General features: G+C 39.7%; 1 protein-coding gene across 11 annotated transcripts in view; it reads right to left on the bottom strand.

The window, feature by feature from the left end:
* The window catches only part of TNRC6B (trinucleotide repeat containing adaptor 6B), a 90,487-nt gene extending 80,609 nt beyond the window's left edge, over positions 1–9,878 (bottom strand). For 8 of the 11 annotated variants that reach the window (XM_030040766.2, XM_030040764.2, XM_030040765.2 and 5 more), the window contains exon 1: positions 9,652–9,877. In XM_030040766.2, coding sequence (XP_029896626.1) covers positions 9,652–9,656 — 5 coding nt within the window. In that variant the 5' untranslated portion in view covers positions 9,657–9,877. Of the gene's footprint in view, positions 1–9,651 lie in introns of all 11 variants that reach the window. The other 3 variants (XM_030040760.2, XM_030040756.2, XM_030040755.2) reach the window with 1 other exon arrangement.
* Between the last annotated feature and the right edge of the window lie 9,670 nt (positions 9,879–19,548).

A 19,548-nucleotide genomic window follows, 5' to 3' on the forward strand; every position in this document is an offset into this window, starting at 1 on the left:
TTGTTTGTTTGTTTTGGGTTTTTTAGTTTGTTTTCTCTAGCTAGGTTCCATGTTAGTAATTTAGGAAAATGTCCTTACTATACATTTGCATAGGGCCTCAGTTAGCAAGAAATGGTACACAGATAAAGCAAACATACCTGAGGAAAAAACCAAACTCTACTTTGCTTTTAGAGCTTGGAACTAACGACATTTTGCCTGGAATACAAAGTCCCTTTTACTGTGAAAATGGATTTACTAATCCCTGCCAAGATTTTTAACAGTACAGAAAAGTAACTCGTAATGGTGATGTTCCATTCTGTAACAGTATTTTAGATCAAAACCTCCTCCCTAAAGCAAACTCCTGAAATAACCAAAACTGTCCATACATTCAATAAAAGCTACTCAAAGCTAAGTTTTTACTTCAGGAAGGAAGAAAATACCACTCAGCGAACCTACAGCAGGCTTTGTCGTCTTTCACACTGCACTGAAGGATAACAATGTTTAAAGCCTCATTAAAAACTCGCACAAGTGTTAAACAGAGAATGTGAATTTCAGTTTAATAAACAGGAAGATCACTTCTGAACTAGGTTTTCACTTCTATTTTAAAACATCAAAGAAAATCATGTACTCTTCAAGGATTTTTTTTTTAATAACACTAATAGTTCTCAAGCTAGTATGCAGAGCAGCTTTTAAGCCCCGAATTCCTCTACCCTCAGCAAAAGCCCTTAGTCTGACCTCAAGACACTGCACTACGGTTTGTTATGGTTTACGACCCAGCTACATTAACCATATTCCTTGGTAAGTGGAAATCCACAACTGCTAAATGTGAGTTTTAACACAGAACAGAACTTTTAGCATTTGAAATTTTGAGAAAGGTGAAAAACACAATTCCATCTTTTTACCCACACTGTAATTCTAGTTAAATCAGTTTTGTTCCCATAAAGCCATACAGGAAAAAGAGAGCATCATTCTATTCACAATTCAATACAGCTGTGTACGACTGGCTTCAGCCCCAGGCCACAAGCCAGGAACTTCTGAGTTCAAGTCTGGCTCTGCCACTGACTGTCTGTGTGGCCTTCAGAGAGCCTCTACAACTCCCTGGTGCTCCTGTACCTTACAGAATGGCACTTGCTTTGTTCGTGCAGGCTTTACCCAAAGAAAAAACTTGAATTGACTTTGAGAGCAATTTTTACAATGGCTCTAATGCCTAAGGCCCACAAAGAAGTCTCCACATGCCAGCTCATACCTGGTAGTTTTTAGCTGTATTAACTGCCAACACGCACATATTACATATATGCATATACACACATATGTGATACAAACACAAATACCGAGATGTAGTAAGTTGGAAAATAGATAATTATTTCAAATTTGTTAAAAAAAAAAAACAGGAGGAAAAAAAACAAAATCAAGTTATCTGCTACTTACAATGCAGAACCACCTACAACTTTGTTCTTATTAACCCACTGAGGCAGTGATGAAGTCTGTTTTTAACAGCTTAACATTAAATGCACCGGGCACACAATGCTCAAGCTAAAACAAGTACAACTACTAATATTTTAGAATATTACTTTAACAATAGAAAAATGGTCTAGGAATGTGAAGGTGAAAAAGGATTTAAGCTTAACCTAGTTACCTAGCACTAACTGAAACATCATTTAAAAGGTAAGTTTTCTTAAGAAAAGGATCAAGGGAAGTTACATTAACTTAAGCTGCCCATATACCTGCAAGTCTACTGTAGAAGAGATTCACTTCACATTATCTAGACTGAAGCAGAATGTAATGGAGACTGACACTAGCTAACCTCAGCTTTTCCTGAATTCCAATGATCCTATCACACAAATACAGCTCATCACCTTTAAAACAGTATATGCTGCCTTTAAATCCACCCCTGGGAAAAAAACTTGTCCACAAAACTTTATCAAGACAGGCTGACTTTCCAAAAATTAACCTGTTCAGTTATTCATGGCCTAACCAGAGAGCTGGCTTAAAGAACTAAGCAACTGTAGCTTTTGTGATAAAAACAGTCACTCAGGGACTTCGTCAGAAACAGCCGTTCCAGAATAGCTACCACGCAAAGATGCAGTGGTTAAATGCAAATTCAGATAGCTTTTGCACAGGGAGGACTAAACTGGTTCAAACTGCTGAAAAATTACCTGCATGTAAGACTTGCAATTCTCCCATCCCAGGCCATTTACTAAAACTTTCCACTGTAACTCAGTGGTTTTCAGGAGATATTTGCTGATTAAACCCTAGAAAGTTAGAGAAATACCATCATGAAGAAGTACATCTAAACAACTTATTAAGAAGATTAAATCCTTACCCAGATGAGATTTTGTTTTTAGTTTCCTACATCACACTCTCATCAGTGTGTTTCCATCAGATGAAGCAGTAATGAATACTACAGCAAGGCCTGTATATTGGTTAGCAAGCATTCCTGCCAGGGTAATCTACATCTGCTCTGAACAGGATTACAGGACACAGGTAAAGACAAAATAAAACACAAATAACCCTAATGCCTTGTCCACTTTTTCTCTCTCAGCATTGTTTGGTCTGGTTGAGATGTATCAAACAGATAATCTGAACATTACCTGCAAAGGAACAGAAAATTTATTTGACACTCTAACACAAGGCCATTTAATTTAAAATTTCCATTAATATTGCTATAACTGACTTCCGTAGCACCAGTTGGAGCCTTCATTTACACTAGGTTCAAAAAAACTTTTGGGGTTTTACTTCAGGTTAACGAAGTATTTTTACAGGCAACCTGAACCTAGTCAACATTTAGATTCCAACCAGTGCACATGAACTTGTAATGACATCCTCAAAGAAAAACAGAGCTACATATAGAATGACATATCTATAACCTAAATAGGATACCCTCTATTTCCATGCACTGTATTTGTTAACCAGTTTTAATTTTTTTTAATTAAGATTTTTTTTTTTATAGTATTTACGGTAGAAGCTGCCTTGAATTAAAATAGTGGGGTAATAACACTAACAGTACCCAAGTAAAGCCTAACAGAATAGGAAAGGTTTATTCATATAGTCTTAACTAGAATACAGAAGAATACATTTTTAACAATTCACATGGGGATCAAGCTATCTAATTACTATTTTCTGTTTCACTGGACAACCAGTTTTTGATGCACACATGAATAAGCCAGAAAAGGATGTTAGCTAAGTTTTGGTTCCTTCTGCCCTCCCCTCCCCTGCTTATAGAAGGTATCCATTTTCATTTTTATTGCCCTTAAACTCTCTCCAGTAAGAGGCAAAATAGCCTGGAAAAAATCCAGCAAGAGTTACCAGATTAGAATTTCCAAGCATTAAAATACCAAAATCCACTTGTATGTTGTGATCAAATCATCCTCCCTATGAACTGTTCAGCAAACGGCTGAGCATAAACATGCTGTATATTTAGCTGGCAAAGTGACGTATCAGAATATATCAAGTCACTTTAGTTGATGAAGTTCTCAGTAGTAGTCACCCTCTTGCCAAAGAAAGCTGTTTTGTAGACAAGTCTATCTAGAGCATCAACACAGAATTAGAACTATGTGTTTTACATCAGATCCTGAATCTAGCATGATTGCTTAACTGAAATGATATACAATTAAAAATATAAATGCTAATACAGAAGCTACAACAAGAACACAAACGCTGCTACATTAGGACCCTACTATTAAGTTGCAATGTCTCCTACTACAAAACAGTAAAACTTAAACCAGGGAAAAAAGTGGAAGAAACACGGAAGACTTATTTTAAGGAAGGCTTAAGTGACACAGGACACTGCATCCTGGAGAACTGGATGGCTCAGGCATAATCAAGTTGACAAATGTGGACTGAACCATGATGACAACACATCTGTGTATATTTGCCACAGAGCACATGTAAAATGGGACAATTGAGCTCAACTCTAATTAATGGTTAAGTGGCATTAACAGAATATGTATTTAAGCTTTCCTGTTTTCATATAGGTCAACTAGCCCAAAAGGTCAAAATCTAAAATTCCAGCAGTCTCACTGCAGCTGAAGTTTCGCATGTTCTCATGTACACAGAGGCTGTGCCCAACAGCCACTGTGAAATTACAGATGGACAGTAGCTTATGATTGTGCTGTTTAACAAATGCTGTGCTTAAAAAAAAGGAAAAAAACCACTGAGAATTCTAGAAGTCATTTTTCCATTGTTTTATTTTTCTAAAAAATACTTCCTCTCTGATTCAGAAATTAAGACAATGTTCTGCTCAAGTTCAAATCTGGTTTTGGGTTCAGCTGTTATACCCACATCTGTACTTCAGGAAGCCCTAACTCGGCATCTACTAAGAACACTGGGAAATATGACCACCCTCCCCTTATTTCATAATTTAAGCATGCACAGTGGGGTTTTGGGTACTCTTAAGGAATTAAAAGAATGACCACCTTCATTTAAAAATGTTCGTGCCTTTCTGCTTTTTAGTTGCTGAAGTGACTGTCCTGTTCAAAGCATGCTCGACTATGATGGAGTTCAGCGTCAAAATAATGCTCTTCCAACACAAATTAAACAACTGCTTATTCATTTGCAGAGAACGTATGTATCTATAAAAATAAAAAAAAAAAGCTGAAGTGTTTTTTTGCTAGACTACCTCCCTCTATTACATTTCGCTGCTCTTACCGGAGCTACCTCAAAATTTGTTGGCCTCCCCTGCAGTTCAAAATGCTCTGAAGTTCAGGCCTCGCAAGTACCACCCGAAGAAGGAAAGCACTCCCCTGCTGGCATGAATAAGACACAGTTGTATCGTGATGCTTTGTTTTGGTTTTGTTGTTGTAGTAAATTCCAAGGCTACATTTCACTTCTAAAAGTCTCAATTTAACATAAATTTGTATTAATACACATGCTTTGTACTTTTAAGCGTTTTTGCACCTATTGATACTGAAGTACTTTCAGGTAATTTTCTCTGCCTAACATACACAGGCACCCATTTAATTAAGTTCAGACACAAATTGCAGCACTGAAGGGAACAGTAGTCAAGCTCTCGTGCTTAACTACCTGTGGTCTTTAACAAGACTTCCCTCAGTAGTTTCTCTCCAGGTATATTACAACGCATTTTTCCATACTGTTTAACCCTTGGTTTGATTTGTTCTGCCTTTAAAGATCATCTCGTGTTTTAGTAATGTATCTTCTCTTAGGTACCTGAAAAAACTCCAGGGTTCATATCTTGTTTGACTAAGTGTGCTAATTAGAAGTAGTCCTGGAACCACAGTATTTTGAAAGAGGATCAAGGTTTGTCTTTCTATTTGCCCATACTATAATACTCAAATATCACATCAACCAGTTCTTAAGACATGACTTTTCAGAAATGATTACAAATATAGAATTCTACTAGCACCAGAGCATATCAGCCCTGAACTATAATGCCAGCATATTGTATACAGACAGAAAAATAAACTTTAAAACAACAACATCCGTAAAAGAGCCTTAGGGAACTACGTATAAAAAATATCCGGGTTTGCATATGGTCATGCTGCTCCCAAAATATATGCTCTGTCTCTACAGAAAAGAAAGAGAAACTGTTGTCTTCTTGGGTTGGAAGCCTATGTACAAAGGAGAAAAAGAATTTAAGCAGTGAAAAGTGCTAAATGTACAGCTCTGGAGCCGGAATTCACCACAAATGCAGAAAGGCACTATTTCTCTTGTGCCCTACAAAATAATTACGGCACCATCATGAAAACAAAATAAAAGTATTTTCAGTATATACTATTTTTTATCTCCATGATGCCTCCACACTTGCCCTCAATGCTGAAATGGCCAGAAAGTGTTATCTTGACACCCAGCTTCAGGTATCTTGTTTGACCAGTATTTGAAGTATGGCACATGTAATCATACCAGCTAAATGCCAGTGTTACGTTAGCAACTAAAGCCGCTGTTTCTTGAAATAAATACTGAACTTGCCTTGCTTTGAGAAACGGTAAGTTTTTGTATTCCCCTAAACCGAATTTTACATCTGTTTATCAAATTAATTCTGCAGCAATAATTATAGCTAAATATTTATCATTTAGCCACTTAAAAATGTAACCAGCTTCCTCAGCAGGATTCTTCTAAGTGAAAAGACATCTTACTTTTGCCCCAACATTACACACCACCCTTTACAAGACTCTCAGGAAGGTTACAAAACTACAACCCAGATACCCAGACCTGATCCCCTTGACAGGACATGAAATATACCTTTTTAGAGCTAAACATCCTATGTATCATCTTTTCCTGCCTCAAATCTTGAGCTGTTTAAATAGGAAACCAATACCTAGCAAGCTGAAACAGGTCTTAGGAAGGAGGTAGGTTTCTTAATCAATTAAAGCAAAAAAAAAAAAACCCCTCAAACTTTTCAGTTCTAAAACAACGGCCAGCTGAAGAGTAGATTCCAACAAATACTGTTTATTTTAAACTGTAAATTAAACTTCTCACCTTCCATCCTGGCCACCAAAAGGAAAGCAGATCAATAATGACCAGAATTGAACAATTCTGCTTCAAGGTATAAGCCACAAGTTTTTGCAGGGATACTAGGAAAAGTATGGATAAAAATTCTCTTCCAGCAATATGCTAATTCTATAGATTCTTCTTCATTTATAGATTTGCATGCTTTCTCATCTACTCAGCTATCTATTAATAAGTAAGAGACAAAAGTCTGAAAAGGTTAAGTTTAGCTGAAACCAGCCAGCAAGGACTGTATGATCTTACGAAGTTTCTTTTTTTTCCTTCCCAGCAGGAGAGAAAGAGGCTAAAAAAAGCCACTGAAAGTAAGCATACTGATTTTTCAGACACTTGTTTTCCCTGAATTTTTTTCCCATTAGAACTGCAGACTCCTGTATATTGAAGCTCAATGGTAATAAGGCTTTTTTTGTCAATTATTTCCCAGCAATCTCTTAGATGTAGTACAAAAAACTCCAGGGGCTCTGCTGACTACAGACTTCACTGTAGTTTTCAACCTACTAAAACAGTCTGCTTTGGAAAGGGACTGATTCCTGTAGATACCAATAACAATTGACATACAAATGCAAACAGAAAAATGAAATAAAGCTTCCAAACCCAGTGTCATCACTGCAAATGGCTCCCCCACCCCAATACTTCTGCAAGCTTCAAACTGATCTAGAAATTGCAACTGGAGTCAGCTCTCAAAATTATTTTAAGTATTTTGTTCCCTTTGTACTGCAGGAACACACTGAATGCAAACAGTATCGCGAATTGCCCAGCCTTGCACTTTTAAAACGCTACGATTTCACAGGCTGCAGAGTCCTCAACACACCCTGCACTAAGATTTGATGGGTCAAAGACATATTTATATGAGGAATTATTTTAATTGGTCCTTCCTATTCAGAGCATACTATCTCACAAAGCTACTTAAATGTTTCACTCCGTACTGGAATAATTTCTATTATTTTCAATAGTTGCTTTTTGTCTGATCCATGACAGCTTCTGTAGCTATGAGCAGTTGCAGTTATTAGTAAACATCCTGTATTCCATCTCCCTAACAATCAAGCTATACTAACATTTACACAATTTAGCAGTGTGTAACAGACAGTATCGCATGAACGTAAAAAAACATGCGGGAAAGGCGAGTACTTTTCTTGAGCGCAGATTCTGGGAAGGCTAAGTCCTACAATACTGCCAACTCAGGACAAAATTTGGGTCTTCATTACTTCCTCAGTTCATCCATCCTATGCATCCAGTAAGTACCAAAACTGAGAATATTACTACTTTATATTGCATTTGAAAACAGTTCTGATGTCTAATTAAGTTCATCAATCAACAGGTATATTCAACATGTTCTGGCAACATCAGGATCTCCACTAAGCCCAAGAAGGCTTTGAATAACAAAAGCCATCAGGCAGCATCAGGTCAAAGACACAGAACATTTAAATAATATTCCCTCACACAGATACATGCCAATAACATGAGGGTGGAATCTAATAAGTTCATTAACCCCAAGCAGGGAGAATGTATTACTTCATACACAGACTGGGTTATCCATTACTACTAAACTTTTTAAGACCAAAATTATCAGGACAATACACTACATCAAATTTGAGTGGAGTTCTTTTTTATTAGCTTGCTCTAATTTGAAATAAAAAGACACCCTTAATTTCCAAGAGAAACTTAATACATTGCAGAATTATTTCAAACATTTGCTAGCCAGTGGAGAAAAAACAGGCCCTGATACATACTACTACGAGACTACAATGAGAACAGCCAGATATATTTTCAGTAAAGGTATCCAAATCTGTCTCCTCCATTTATATTTCTTTGCGGCCTTGCATGCGTACAGCTAAAGACAAGATATGACCCATCTTGCAGGTTGACAAAGTTGACCTGCTAACCATAATCAATGCACACATACGCTGCAATGTGAAAGTACATTCACATGATTATTTGCATAATTATCTGCTGCTTAAATATCCAGCTACAAAAAATATCAGAGTACAAGGCCTATCAGGAAGGGGTGAAGAATCATGTGTACCACCACAGAGAATTTTTTTTCATTTAACCTCGCAAAAAGGAGCATTACATCACACTCTTACAATGCAGGAGGAGGGGCCTGTTCTCAGAAAGCAGGCTTCAGCTATTTCCCTTTAATATTCTGCTCGGTTCTGGAGGGAGATGCAAAAAGAACTCGGATTTAAATTTTTGGTAACATAGAAGACGGAGAGAAAAGCGAGAAAAGGCAGGTTTGTAGCTACGTTTACCAACATGCAGCCGTGCACCGGTTTTATAAAGAATCCAGAGCAGAAGCCTACCAACCAGCAGCAGCAGCCAGCATCTCGCATTCGCAAGCCTGCACTCCTGGCTACCTGCCCCCCATTTTATCAGCCGCCAGACCCGTTAAGCGGACAAGTCTCCCCCCACGCCGCTTCTGGGCGACTGGAGGTGGCAAGGCCATTAGGAAGCCATTGACGCCAGCCAGCCCGCCGAGCCCGCCCGCACTCCCGACGCCGCGTTGACGGGGCCGGTTCGGTCCCACCGAGGGCCGAGCCCGGGGCGGGGGGGGGGGGGGGGGGGGGGGGGGGGGAAGCGGCAGCCCCCCCCGCTGCGCGGTGCGCTCCGCTCGGCTGGCAGCCGCTAACCCCCAACCGGCCCCCGCTCCCGGCCCGGCACTGTACGGGGGGGGGGAGCGGGATTTTAGTGGGGGGTTGGGGTTTTGGGTGTTCCCCCCCCCTCCCTTTTCTCCCTGGGAAGGACGGCCCGGTGAGAACACTTCCCCATCTGTCCCTTGTCGGACCCGGCAGCAGAAAGAATGCAAACCCATTTTTATATATGCAAATTTTTGCAGCAGATTTAAGAGCTTCGGGTGCTGTGGGGAAGAAATCACTCCGTAAGAAGCCTCTATTTAAATAAAACGAGATTTTCAGTACTATCTTGTACTTCACCGGATTGGAAAATACAAACGATCTCCTGTAATTTGCCTGAGTGTTTTAAATCACAAATCGCTTCAAAATCCACTTCTACGGAGACCTCCTCCTAAAAAAAAAAATAAAGCCCTAAAAATCCACTGGAAGTGCTTTACGCGGAAAACCAGACAACATCTGAAGCAAGTATTTGTGCTAGAACAAACACCTCTGCAAAACCACGGGTGAAAACGGTCAGCTCAGGCTCTTAAAAATCTACGGATAGGTAAAAACAATAATAAAATAGAAACGTACCACTAACCTCATAAAGTGCAGCAGTGCTTAAATCCAGCGAGTTGAGGCATACAAGGTAGAAATGGAAATGAAAAAAGATCCAAAAATGATTTTGTGTTTGTTTTTTTGTTTTTATTTCAAATGTTCAGAAACCAGCAGCGACTCTGTCGGCCATTTTGGCTCGAACTCCCTCGCTCTCGCTCCCTCTCTCCCTCCCTCTCGCTCCCTCTTGCTCTCTCTAAAGGAAGCAGCTTTTTGTGACCTTCAAATAGAGGCAGGTCATGTGACTCCAGGCAGGCTGTCAATCACGACACGGGGCCGGCCTACTTCCCGCCTTAAAGGGACAGCCGCCCTGCCTGAGCCCCCCCGGCCGAGCAGCGCCGCGCCAACGCGCTCTCCGCCCGCTGGATCCTTCGCCGTTCAGCCCGCACGGGCAGCGCTCGGAAAGGGCAAAACAGGCGAGCCGTGAGGACAGGGAGGGCAACTCGGCCGGAGCTTTTCTCTTTAAAGCTAGCTAAAGAAAAGGGAAGCAGCCAGTTGTGCTCCTTCTACACCAAGGTTGCAGAACCCATCAACGGTGAACGATGAAGCATGCAAGTCGCACCAGCCACACGCGCTCTTCTGCGGCGCGCCGCCGGACGCGGGACCCCAGCGCTTACCTCGAGAGGAAGCCGCTTTTTAAGAAGTGCCCCATCCCGATTCACGGACCAGAAGAGGTTCATCTTCGGTCCACGATGAACCCAGGCCGTAACCGGACCGCCTGCACGAGACCTGCACGCCTAAACCCCAGGTCCAGGTTCGGAGGCACGAACGCCTGCAGCACAGCAAACTCCATCTCTCCTACTGCCTTGACTGCTTGAAGTCTCAGGCTGCAACTCGGTCTTCAGGCAGACACTCGATAGTCTCTTCCCACAATTCTCACAGATAAATGCTCCAGCAGTTCAAAGAGAGAATCCCAGCATGTCACGACATTAAAAAAAAAGCTGCAGCACGTTTCCAGACATTACCTTGAGCGTGCAGAAACAGTAAATAATATAGTTCAGAAACAGTGTGTGGTAATGCGAGTACGATTCTGCCGTGGGGAGACTTGCTCCTGAGTCAGCCCCACGCAGGTAACAAATGCTTGAACTGGCTGTGCAATGGAACCGTGCCCGCTGAGGTAACCAGCAGCAGCTTGGGAAGCTCACGGGAGCACCCTCGGGACTGAATCCTTAAAACACAAGAGTTTTTAATTCTGTACAGTTTTGCACTATAACTATGTAGAAACTAAAAAAAGACCACACCAGCAGCAAAGAGCCACCACAGAATGAAACTAACTTAAAACGTCATGGGAGGGCACTCTATCGGAATGAATTGGGGGGGGGGGGGCAGAAGTGGCACATCTTCCGAATGAGAATAAAAATCATTAGTGTGTATTATCATGCTACGTGGGTCATCGGCTAAACGCTGTGTTTCAAAAAATCATCAGGAGCTAGGAATGGCTGATACAGCTCAGGTTTTGACACACTTTGCTCCAAGGACACACCCCCCCCCCCCCCCGCCGGGTATGGTACAGAAAGTCTCGAATGGGGATTCCCCCAGTGAGGGGATTTCTTCAACAGGACCACAGCCTGCACCAGAACCATCCCAACATCCATCTCTGCAGGCTCCTGAAACTCTGCAAATAGCCCATGCGTGTTGCATTTACAGGTACTGAACGAAATAAAAGCAGTCAGATGCTACCTTTTCAGGTTGCTCCATCTAAACCAGAGCAGAGAGTCAGCCTGCTGGATGTAAGAGCTTGCGGCGCTTTGTGGCAGGGCTAATCCAAACATGGCGATTTAAGAAATGTGGTGAAATCTCAGGGAACATGTTCTTTTTTGTGGCAAGACCCAAAGAGAACACCACAATTGCTCTGAATATCTAAAGACAAAATCCAAACCAACTGCTAGGCATCTGATTTACACAAAGTTTCATAAAAGCAAATATATATGCATATTTATGAAACAGTTATCCCCCTTCTGCAAAATTACATTAAGGATTGCAGCTGCATGTTCTATACATGTTCACACTAAGTATGACAATATGCACTAAGCTACAGATAATTTCACTGGCTCTCAAAAGCCAAATTGTTTTACTCAGACTTACAAATCTTCTTAACTTCACTAGGGCTTGCCAGCTCTCCATTCTGCAGTCCTAGAAGCTTTTACTTCCAGGAGCTGATAATACTGTGATGACTTTAAGCAACCAGCACTCACTTGAGTTGCTGTGTATCAAGTGTAAATCACTACTATAAAATTTCACCTTGTCAATGTTCTACTGACAAAGCTTATTTAATCAGAAAACTTTTTTGGGGACAAGCAAATAATCAGTGAACCAACAATATTTAGAGAGGCCAGTATGGTCAATTCTTAAATACCTGTAGCATGGATAAAACATCTTGGGTTATTTAGCATTCTGTTAAAAATGTATGGACTATGGGCCTAGGTTTTACCTTGGCTAGTTTGTCTTCCATAAAGAACCACGGACTCCACTTGACAAGGTAAAAGTTACCCATGTTTTGTCTCCTTTAAAATGCTACTTGGAAGCAACTTGAAAATCCTTATTTTAATATATAAATAAATGAAATAAATGCTTTAACTGATGTTTTTTCAACTAAGCTGACAACTGAAACATACCTCATTCTTTATCTATTCCTGTTGGCATATTGGTTAAGATGGTTCACAAAAAATTTTGATGTTGGTGGGTTGGGTTTTTTGGGGGGGGGTGAGGGGGGTGTTAGTGGTTGTTGTTGTTGGGTTTTTGTTATTTTTCTTTTTTAATGCAGCACTTCCCAACCAAAATTGTGGGAGAAGCAGCAGCACAGTACTTCAGAAAACAATGGAGTAGAGAATAAAAAACCACAGCATATACAAAATCTGCACATCCCTTTTCAGAGGGCAATTGCCCTTTAAAACCTAACTGTTAAGCTTTCTGATGCTAACAGTGCTGTTAATAGCTAGTGTTAATAGGTTATATCCTTGTTATATGCTACTAACTTAGCTGATTACAAACACTTCATTTCTAAGCACCTTCCACTTGAGGATCATAAAGCACTTTAAAAACTTTAATGAAGCTTCACAGTGCTCCTATGAGGACAGTATCCAGTATGAGCAGACGTATACACGCGCATTAAGAGAGATGCTTACAGTCGTGGATTCTCTGCACTCTTATCTCAACTGAGACAGGAGAGGAGTGGTTTTTTTTAATTCACATTAAGCTTATCTTTTCTGATGACCTTTTGATAAGAATCAATAAATTAGGCTTCAACATTATATAGGCAGGCATGCTCCAGTGTCCACTAGACTAACTGAGGTATCAACTGTACCCTTCAGTTGTCATCTCAAAAAGGAGACCTGGTCTGTCTGATTTGTAGATCTTTAGCCAATTTTAAAAGGTTTTGTGTTCATCCAGTCCTTATGCAAAACTCCCTGTCTCATGAGCTGGCATTTGTTTGGGCTCAAAGTCCTACAGTTTGATGCCATATCTTAGTTATTTTGAAGGCTGGGCCCTTGCCATCCTACAACACTGGACCCCACCCACTGGGCTTTCGACATTGCCACATGTGTATGGGCAATAAATTTAAGACTTATTTTTTCCCCTAGAAAGTTCTTCACAGCTGATACTATGAAAGTGAAAAAGTCAATTCAGCTCCTCCTGACAGAATTCCTCAGCAGAAACCTCAAATATTAACAAGTTTCTCATAGCATGAATGCCTTCTCACCAACTGTCCTTTCTCCTGCTGGTGAAGAATTTGTTTCCTGAAGTATAACAGGCAAAAAGGCAGATTTTTTTTTTTTTTTTTGCCAAAGTGAACTGAAGCCTACATGCCCTCTATCCTACTGCAGCTCAGTTAGATTTCCCTAGACCTCCCTTTCCCAACTCCAGATGAGGGGTGCAGTAACAGATACAAGATAATTGGAGGCCAATTCCTCGCCAGCTCCCCAAACCAGTCACCAGTGGACCAACCGACCTGGATTACAATCCTAGCAAGCACACTTCAAGTTAACAGGGATCAGAAAGGTCCCTTTGTCTTTCCCGAGATGAAGTTAAAAGCACAACTCTTAGGGTAGAGACATAGATGTGACAACTAGATTACACAGTTGCACAATTTCTAATAATAAAAAGCAAGCAGAGAACCCCGTAAATTAAGGAACAGAATTAAGAATCTTACCTATTCCTTGTGCACTGTAACAACTGCCATATGATTTATTTCAAGTGAACAATTAAAAACATTAAGGTTAAAACCAGGAGCTCAAAGCATCTTGCTTCCTAGACTTGGTAACAACTAGGAAGTTGACACAAGCAACTCAGTCCTGGATAAGGGATAGTTCAGATCACTTTTAAATTATTTTCTCCGAACAGACAGAAATGCTGAATGCTCAACACTTCTGAAAAGCGAAGATGATAGCTAAATCTGGCTGTATCAACATAATATTTTTTTAAAGTCTTCACAGCAATTGCACATAAGCCACTGTGCAAGAGATGACCTCTCCTTCTGCAGGAATGCAAAACTTTAAAATGTTCAAGCATTCAAGGACAAAACACTCATTCCTAAGGAAAACTAGGGGTTTGTTTTGGGGTTCCTCCACACCCCTTTCACACTTAGCAAGTAGTGAGACATTTTATGCTGCAGAATTGTGAAAACAGAGCTGGCAGGGGTTTTTACTGTAGTAACCAAAAGTATAATGTAAATTCTTTCCTCAGAGAAAAATACCATGACAAAAAGTGTCCAACAATGGAAAATCTTGCTAGGTTTCTGAAAAGGTTACAACAGCTTTTGCATTCCTTACACAAAGGCACCTATCAACACATTTTAGGAATGGAACATACCATCATTATTATTCAAAATTTACATTGCAACAGTGCTTTAGAGCCATACTAAAGCTCAGATCTCATTCCTATCTTGCTAGGGACAAAAGAAAGAATACAAGGCCTGAAAACTTCACAGCATATGACATTGAAGAGCTATGCATGACTTCAAGGCCAAGCCAAAGTTCTGACCCTATACGTTAATGAAGTGCTCACAGAAAGATAACGAGTCAGAAGGAAAACTTAATTCACCAAACTTTGCAAACACCCACTTTTCCACCTCATTTTTCCTCAATCTGCCACAATACTTTCCCTAGCGGTTCAGCCTATAAATAATCCATCACTATGCCTCCACTTCTTCAATCTCCTCAAATGCCCTTTCCAAACTGGAGAAAGATGAAGCTTTCTAGCTGCCTTTTAACAAAGTTCTTCCATGAACAACAGAACTGAAAGCTCATTTCCTATGAATCTGTCACACATCACCAAACCTCTACCACACTAATCTCAGCTTCCTGCACAGCCAGTTCTCCTTTAATGCCAAGGCTCTACACCAGTATATTGAGCCCTATGTAGATCTCTTCCCATAACTTTTTTTCACTTCTTGCAGTACCTGGGCAAAATAAATAGCATATGCTGCAGCTAATCCCAACACACACATGAGGATTAGCTATTAACAGACATAACCAGAACAGATAATCTTTTGTTTTGTCCTGAAGCCTTTCTTTTAGTGGGGAAATTAATTTTGGTCTCTCCTCCAGGCAGTTACTTAAGTTTAACATATTGGTAATTACAACTATATTATAATTTCTTATTCCTCTGCCTCACTTGACCAAAACTGGACAAGAGACTCCAAACTTACTTGGGAAAGATACAGACATGGAAAGCAATCGCATGAGACTTAACTACTCTAGGAAGTGAAAGAATTGACCCCAAACATCTTCTCCCATTCAATCAAGTCCCCCTCTAAATACTGAATGTGGTTTTATACCCATATCCTTGGAAATTAAACGAGTACTTTGCAGTAACATAACATGCACAGGAACTTGTGCAAATTAGTATTCTTAGAATTTGGTTAACCTGCTCCTTACTATCATCTCAGAAGCTTCTTGATTTTGGAGACTATAATCCTATCCTAACAGGTCTCCCTCTTCAGTTTCTAAAATCCTATAATATCAATGAAATAGGAAAAGTTTATCCGTTTTATGCAATTCTATCTATGCCAGTGAAAAGATTATACTTCCTTCAAATAAACAGATGTTCAGGAAAATGGTATAGGATACCACCCCACCCATATATACAGCAAGCGGTTGCTTTCTAATTGTTATTTACAGCATGTGAATTACGATGCCAGTTAGATGATTGATTCAACTGACCTTCCATCAACAATAGCTGTTACTATGCATTTCAAAAGGAGTAATAACCTCATTGGTTAAATCCCACCCCCACCCCCCAGTTTAAGCCTTGAAGCTTTAAACATTTTAAAACAAATAGCAACAAGCATTTTCATCTGACTAGGTTGGAAGATTTAATGAAAAACTTATCTTTCATGTCTATAAACGCTTTACCACAACAGGGACCCCTTCTTTATATGGAGCCTTTAGACATGCTTCGACTGAAATTCAGTATACTCTACTCACTTTGGTTTAGCCTGCTCCTGCAAAGCAGATTTCTTACAAATACTTATGGGAGGCCTCACAAAAGACAAGGAATATTTTTTTGACTGAAAGAGTTAGTCTTATTCTAATCCTTCCCCCCCCCCCAGCTAAAAGGGAGCTATACTGTTTTTTTTAATTTTTTAATTTTTTTTAATTTATTTATGGTGAGATAGACCAGTACCTCTCTACAAATTTGTCGAACTTGCCTTTAGTTTTAGTACGGGGAGTTCAATCACTGGCCCGGAAACCTCTAAGCAAAGGAATTTCTGGCATCTTGGTTGGAGCTGGCACCAACCCATTTTCCTTTGTTCTCATTAAAGGAACCATAATATGCTAAGTTAAATAAATAAAATAAAAAAAAAAACCAAACCCAAAGTAAAAGCAGAATACAAAAGGAATGCATATTCAGTGGATTACTGTAGAGAAGATTTCCCTAATTTGACTCATTTTTCTAACAAAAGCACTATTTATTGCTGCAAAAAATCTGTAAACTGATCTTTCCAAGTGACTTGAACATCTTCCTAAGTAATTTGCCCTCATGTACAGCCCTTCAGTTTGAAATGTCAGGAAAGGAACAGTTATCCATGCAGAAAATTCTGCAAGCTGTAGCCGTCACAAATATTCAAATGCATAGCACTAACCTAAAAACAGTATGACCCCCAAATACGATCAACTTCGATGAAGGGCAGAGTTCCGCAAATTCCATCTATCTAGGTAGGAGTAAAAGAAATCATAACCAGCCCTCCCAATCACAGCATGCCAGAGGAGCAATGCAGCTTAAAAGCTCCAAAATATCTCTGTAAACAAGTTTTTAATTCATACCATGTTGACCACAGAGCACAGTATTTTTAGTCATACAAAGTAAGTCATATCGTCTACATGGAATTAAAAGCTTGCTTTTTCTCCTTCCCTCCCCTTCTTTAACCAATAATGATCACTCCCTGAAGGGTCTAGATGGGATCTGCAACTTAGAATCAAGTTCTTGGACTTTAAGACTATTTACCTTTCTTATCCTTTAACTTGTGGTATCTCTAAGCCACTAAGCCATAGTGGATAGTCACCAAAATTTCTGTTTTCTGGACAAAGGAAACAACAAGACAGCACAAACTCTAACATAACATACAACCATTAGACATTTTTTTCCCCTTTTCCTCTTCATCTCCTTGAAAGGAAGAAACAAGCATTCATCTATATGTACACACAAAAAATACCAAAGACTTGGTGAATGTATTTATTCATTGGAGAGAACGAAACAGGGAAAAAAGCACCGAGCAGCTTAAATTGGATGCAAAAGGAAAAAAAAAAAAGTAAGTTTTAGGACTGTAATTCATACACATTATGATGCCACTGACATGTGCTAACCGTCCAAAAAGTTAATCCTTAGCAAAACAAAACATGTGGCACTAACTTGGTGCAGAGACTGCAGAAATTTGTCTAGATTAAAATATATTTTTACATTAAGAATATAGACTAAACACTACTTTAGACAGGGCTCAAAATTATTAACAGCCCTTAAATGATTTTGTTTGCTGTTCTTTAAGTCTGTTATCTCACTCCCATCTAAGATGTCATCCAACAGTTGCCATCTAAATAGCAATGAAATGCTGAAAAGAGAGCAATGTCCAGCCATCCATATAAACGATACATCAGAGCACAGTTACCTCAGGCAGCTCCCGAGGAAGTGGCAGCTTGGGAGAGGGAACAGCCAACAATCAACCAGACCTAAAAAAAGAATTCTTGGACAATGAACTTGAGATGTCAATAGAGTGTCTAGTAGATAGTTAGCTTCCTGGAAAGGGACTAGAGGTCAGGAGATGGAGGGGGCAGTGGTGTCTGAAACAAAGAGGCTCTGGGATTTTAGGAATTTGGTCAGTATGCAAATGCTCTCCCCTTCAAAGTAGAGTAAGCTCTTTAAGACAGCTGTAAATCAGAATACCCTCCTTTTTGCTAGCAATCAGAATTACTACTAACTGTAGTAATTAGAGAAACCAATGGTATCAAGGATAATATGTGATGCTACTCTGGGTATTTTGCAATACCATATTTATAAAGCAAGCATGCTGGAATGGAAAATATACTTTTGTCTTGTTTTGGAAAGACAATAAATGTAAAGAAGTCTCTTGATCAGATGAGACTGCAAATTCAGAAGCAGGCTTTGTGCACTTCCTACGCAGGACAAACACAGATCTTGGCGGGGTGGGGGGAGAGAGTAGAACCCAAACAAACTAGCTTGTTCTTACCACAAGATATCTGGAAGAAAGCACTATAAAAATCCTAGGGAAAAGAAGCGCCAAACTATTCACACTTAGAATGTGCACTATCCACAAATCTTTTCCTCTCTCAATATTCAGCAGCATTGTAGGTTAAACACATTGGGATAGTAAGTGGGAACTTAAACTTCCACAGTTGACTTTTTTCTCTGCAATCTCCCATAGCTCCCCCCCCCCCCCCCGCCCAAGTCACCTGGCTTCTGTTTTTCTGCATATTGAGAAAATACTTGCAAAATAACAGTATGCTAATAGTGTAGGTTAGCTGAGGTACATGGAAAGCCTGTATCTCTTCATGACAAAACAAAATATACGGTGCTATATGCTTTACTACCTCCTAATTTATGGTTTGAAAGTGGAAAAAAAAATCACTGAGGAGGTGAAATGGCAAATCTTAAAAAACCATGAAATGACAACCAGAAATATTTGCAAGACTAACTTGCAGAAGTGAATGCCTAGTTTTAAATTATTTGTGCTTAGAATACTCAGACTAGAGTTTTCCTGTGTGCAACACCTCTAATTTTAAGTACAAAATTTTCAAAAGATTTAAGTATAACATTAAACTGGTAAAATATGGAAGAGGACTGATGGAACTTTTGGCATTTTAAAGTACTTAAGTATAAATTCTGCATATTTTTGTTACATTGTTTGGAAGTACTGCATTGTAAAGGGTGCAAGCCAGCTTTTGCAACTTTATTGACTTACCAGTCTTATGGCTGAAACACAGCTGCCTCTACAGATAACAGAATTCACTGCTGTCTCATCCATTTCTACCCACTCAATTGCACAACAAAGGGCAATTCTTTTCTCTATGCCTCAGGGCCCCCTTATATACACAGGTAGAGTTGCCTTCAAATGCAAACTTGTCCTGCCACTCACTCCACTGCAGGGAGTAAAAAGACGTCTATGATATGAAGGTGATGAAAACATTTCTCAAACCTTAGTTGGACCCATTTTCATCTTAAGTTATAGTCTAATGGTCTTGCACCCTCAAATATCCTTTCAAATCTCCAAGGACATAAAAGAAAAAAAAATTTCAAAGTTAGAACTCTCCTACTCAGACGCCAATACCAGAGCTAGCCTGAATTAATCACTGGGACTGAAGCATATTCTGACGTACTGACAGAACTGCAATAACCCGTGACAAAGGCATCTGGTATGGCCACTACAGAC

This window comes from Aquila chrysaetos, chromosome 17 (genome assembly GCF_900496995.4).
Source record: "Aquila chrysaetos chrysaetos chromosome 17, bAquChr1.4, whole genome shotgun sequence".
Lineage (NCBI taxonomy): Eukaryota > Metazoa > Chordata > Aves > Accipitriformes > Accipitridae > Aquila > Aquila chrysaetos.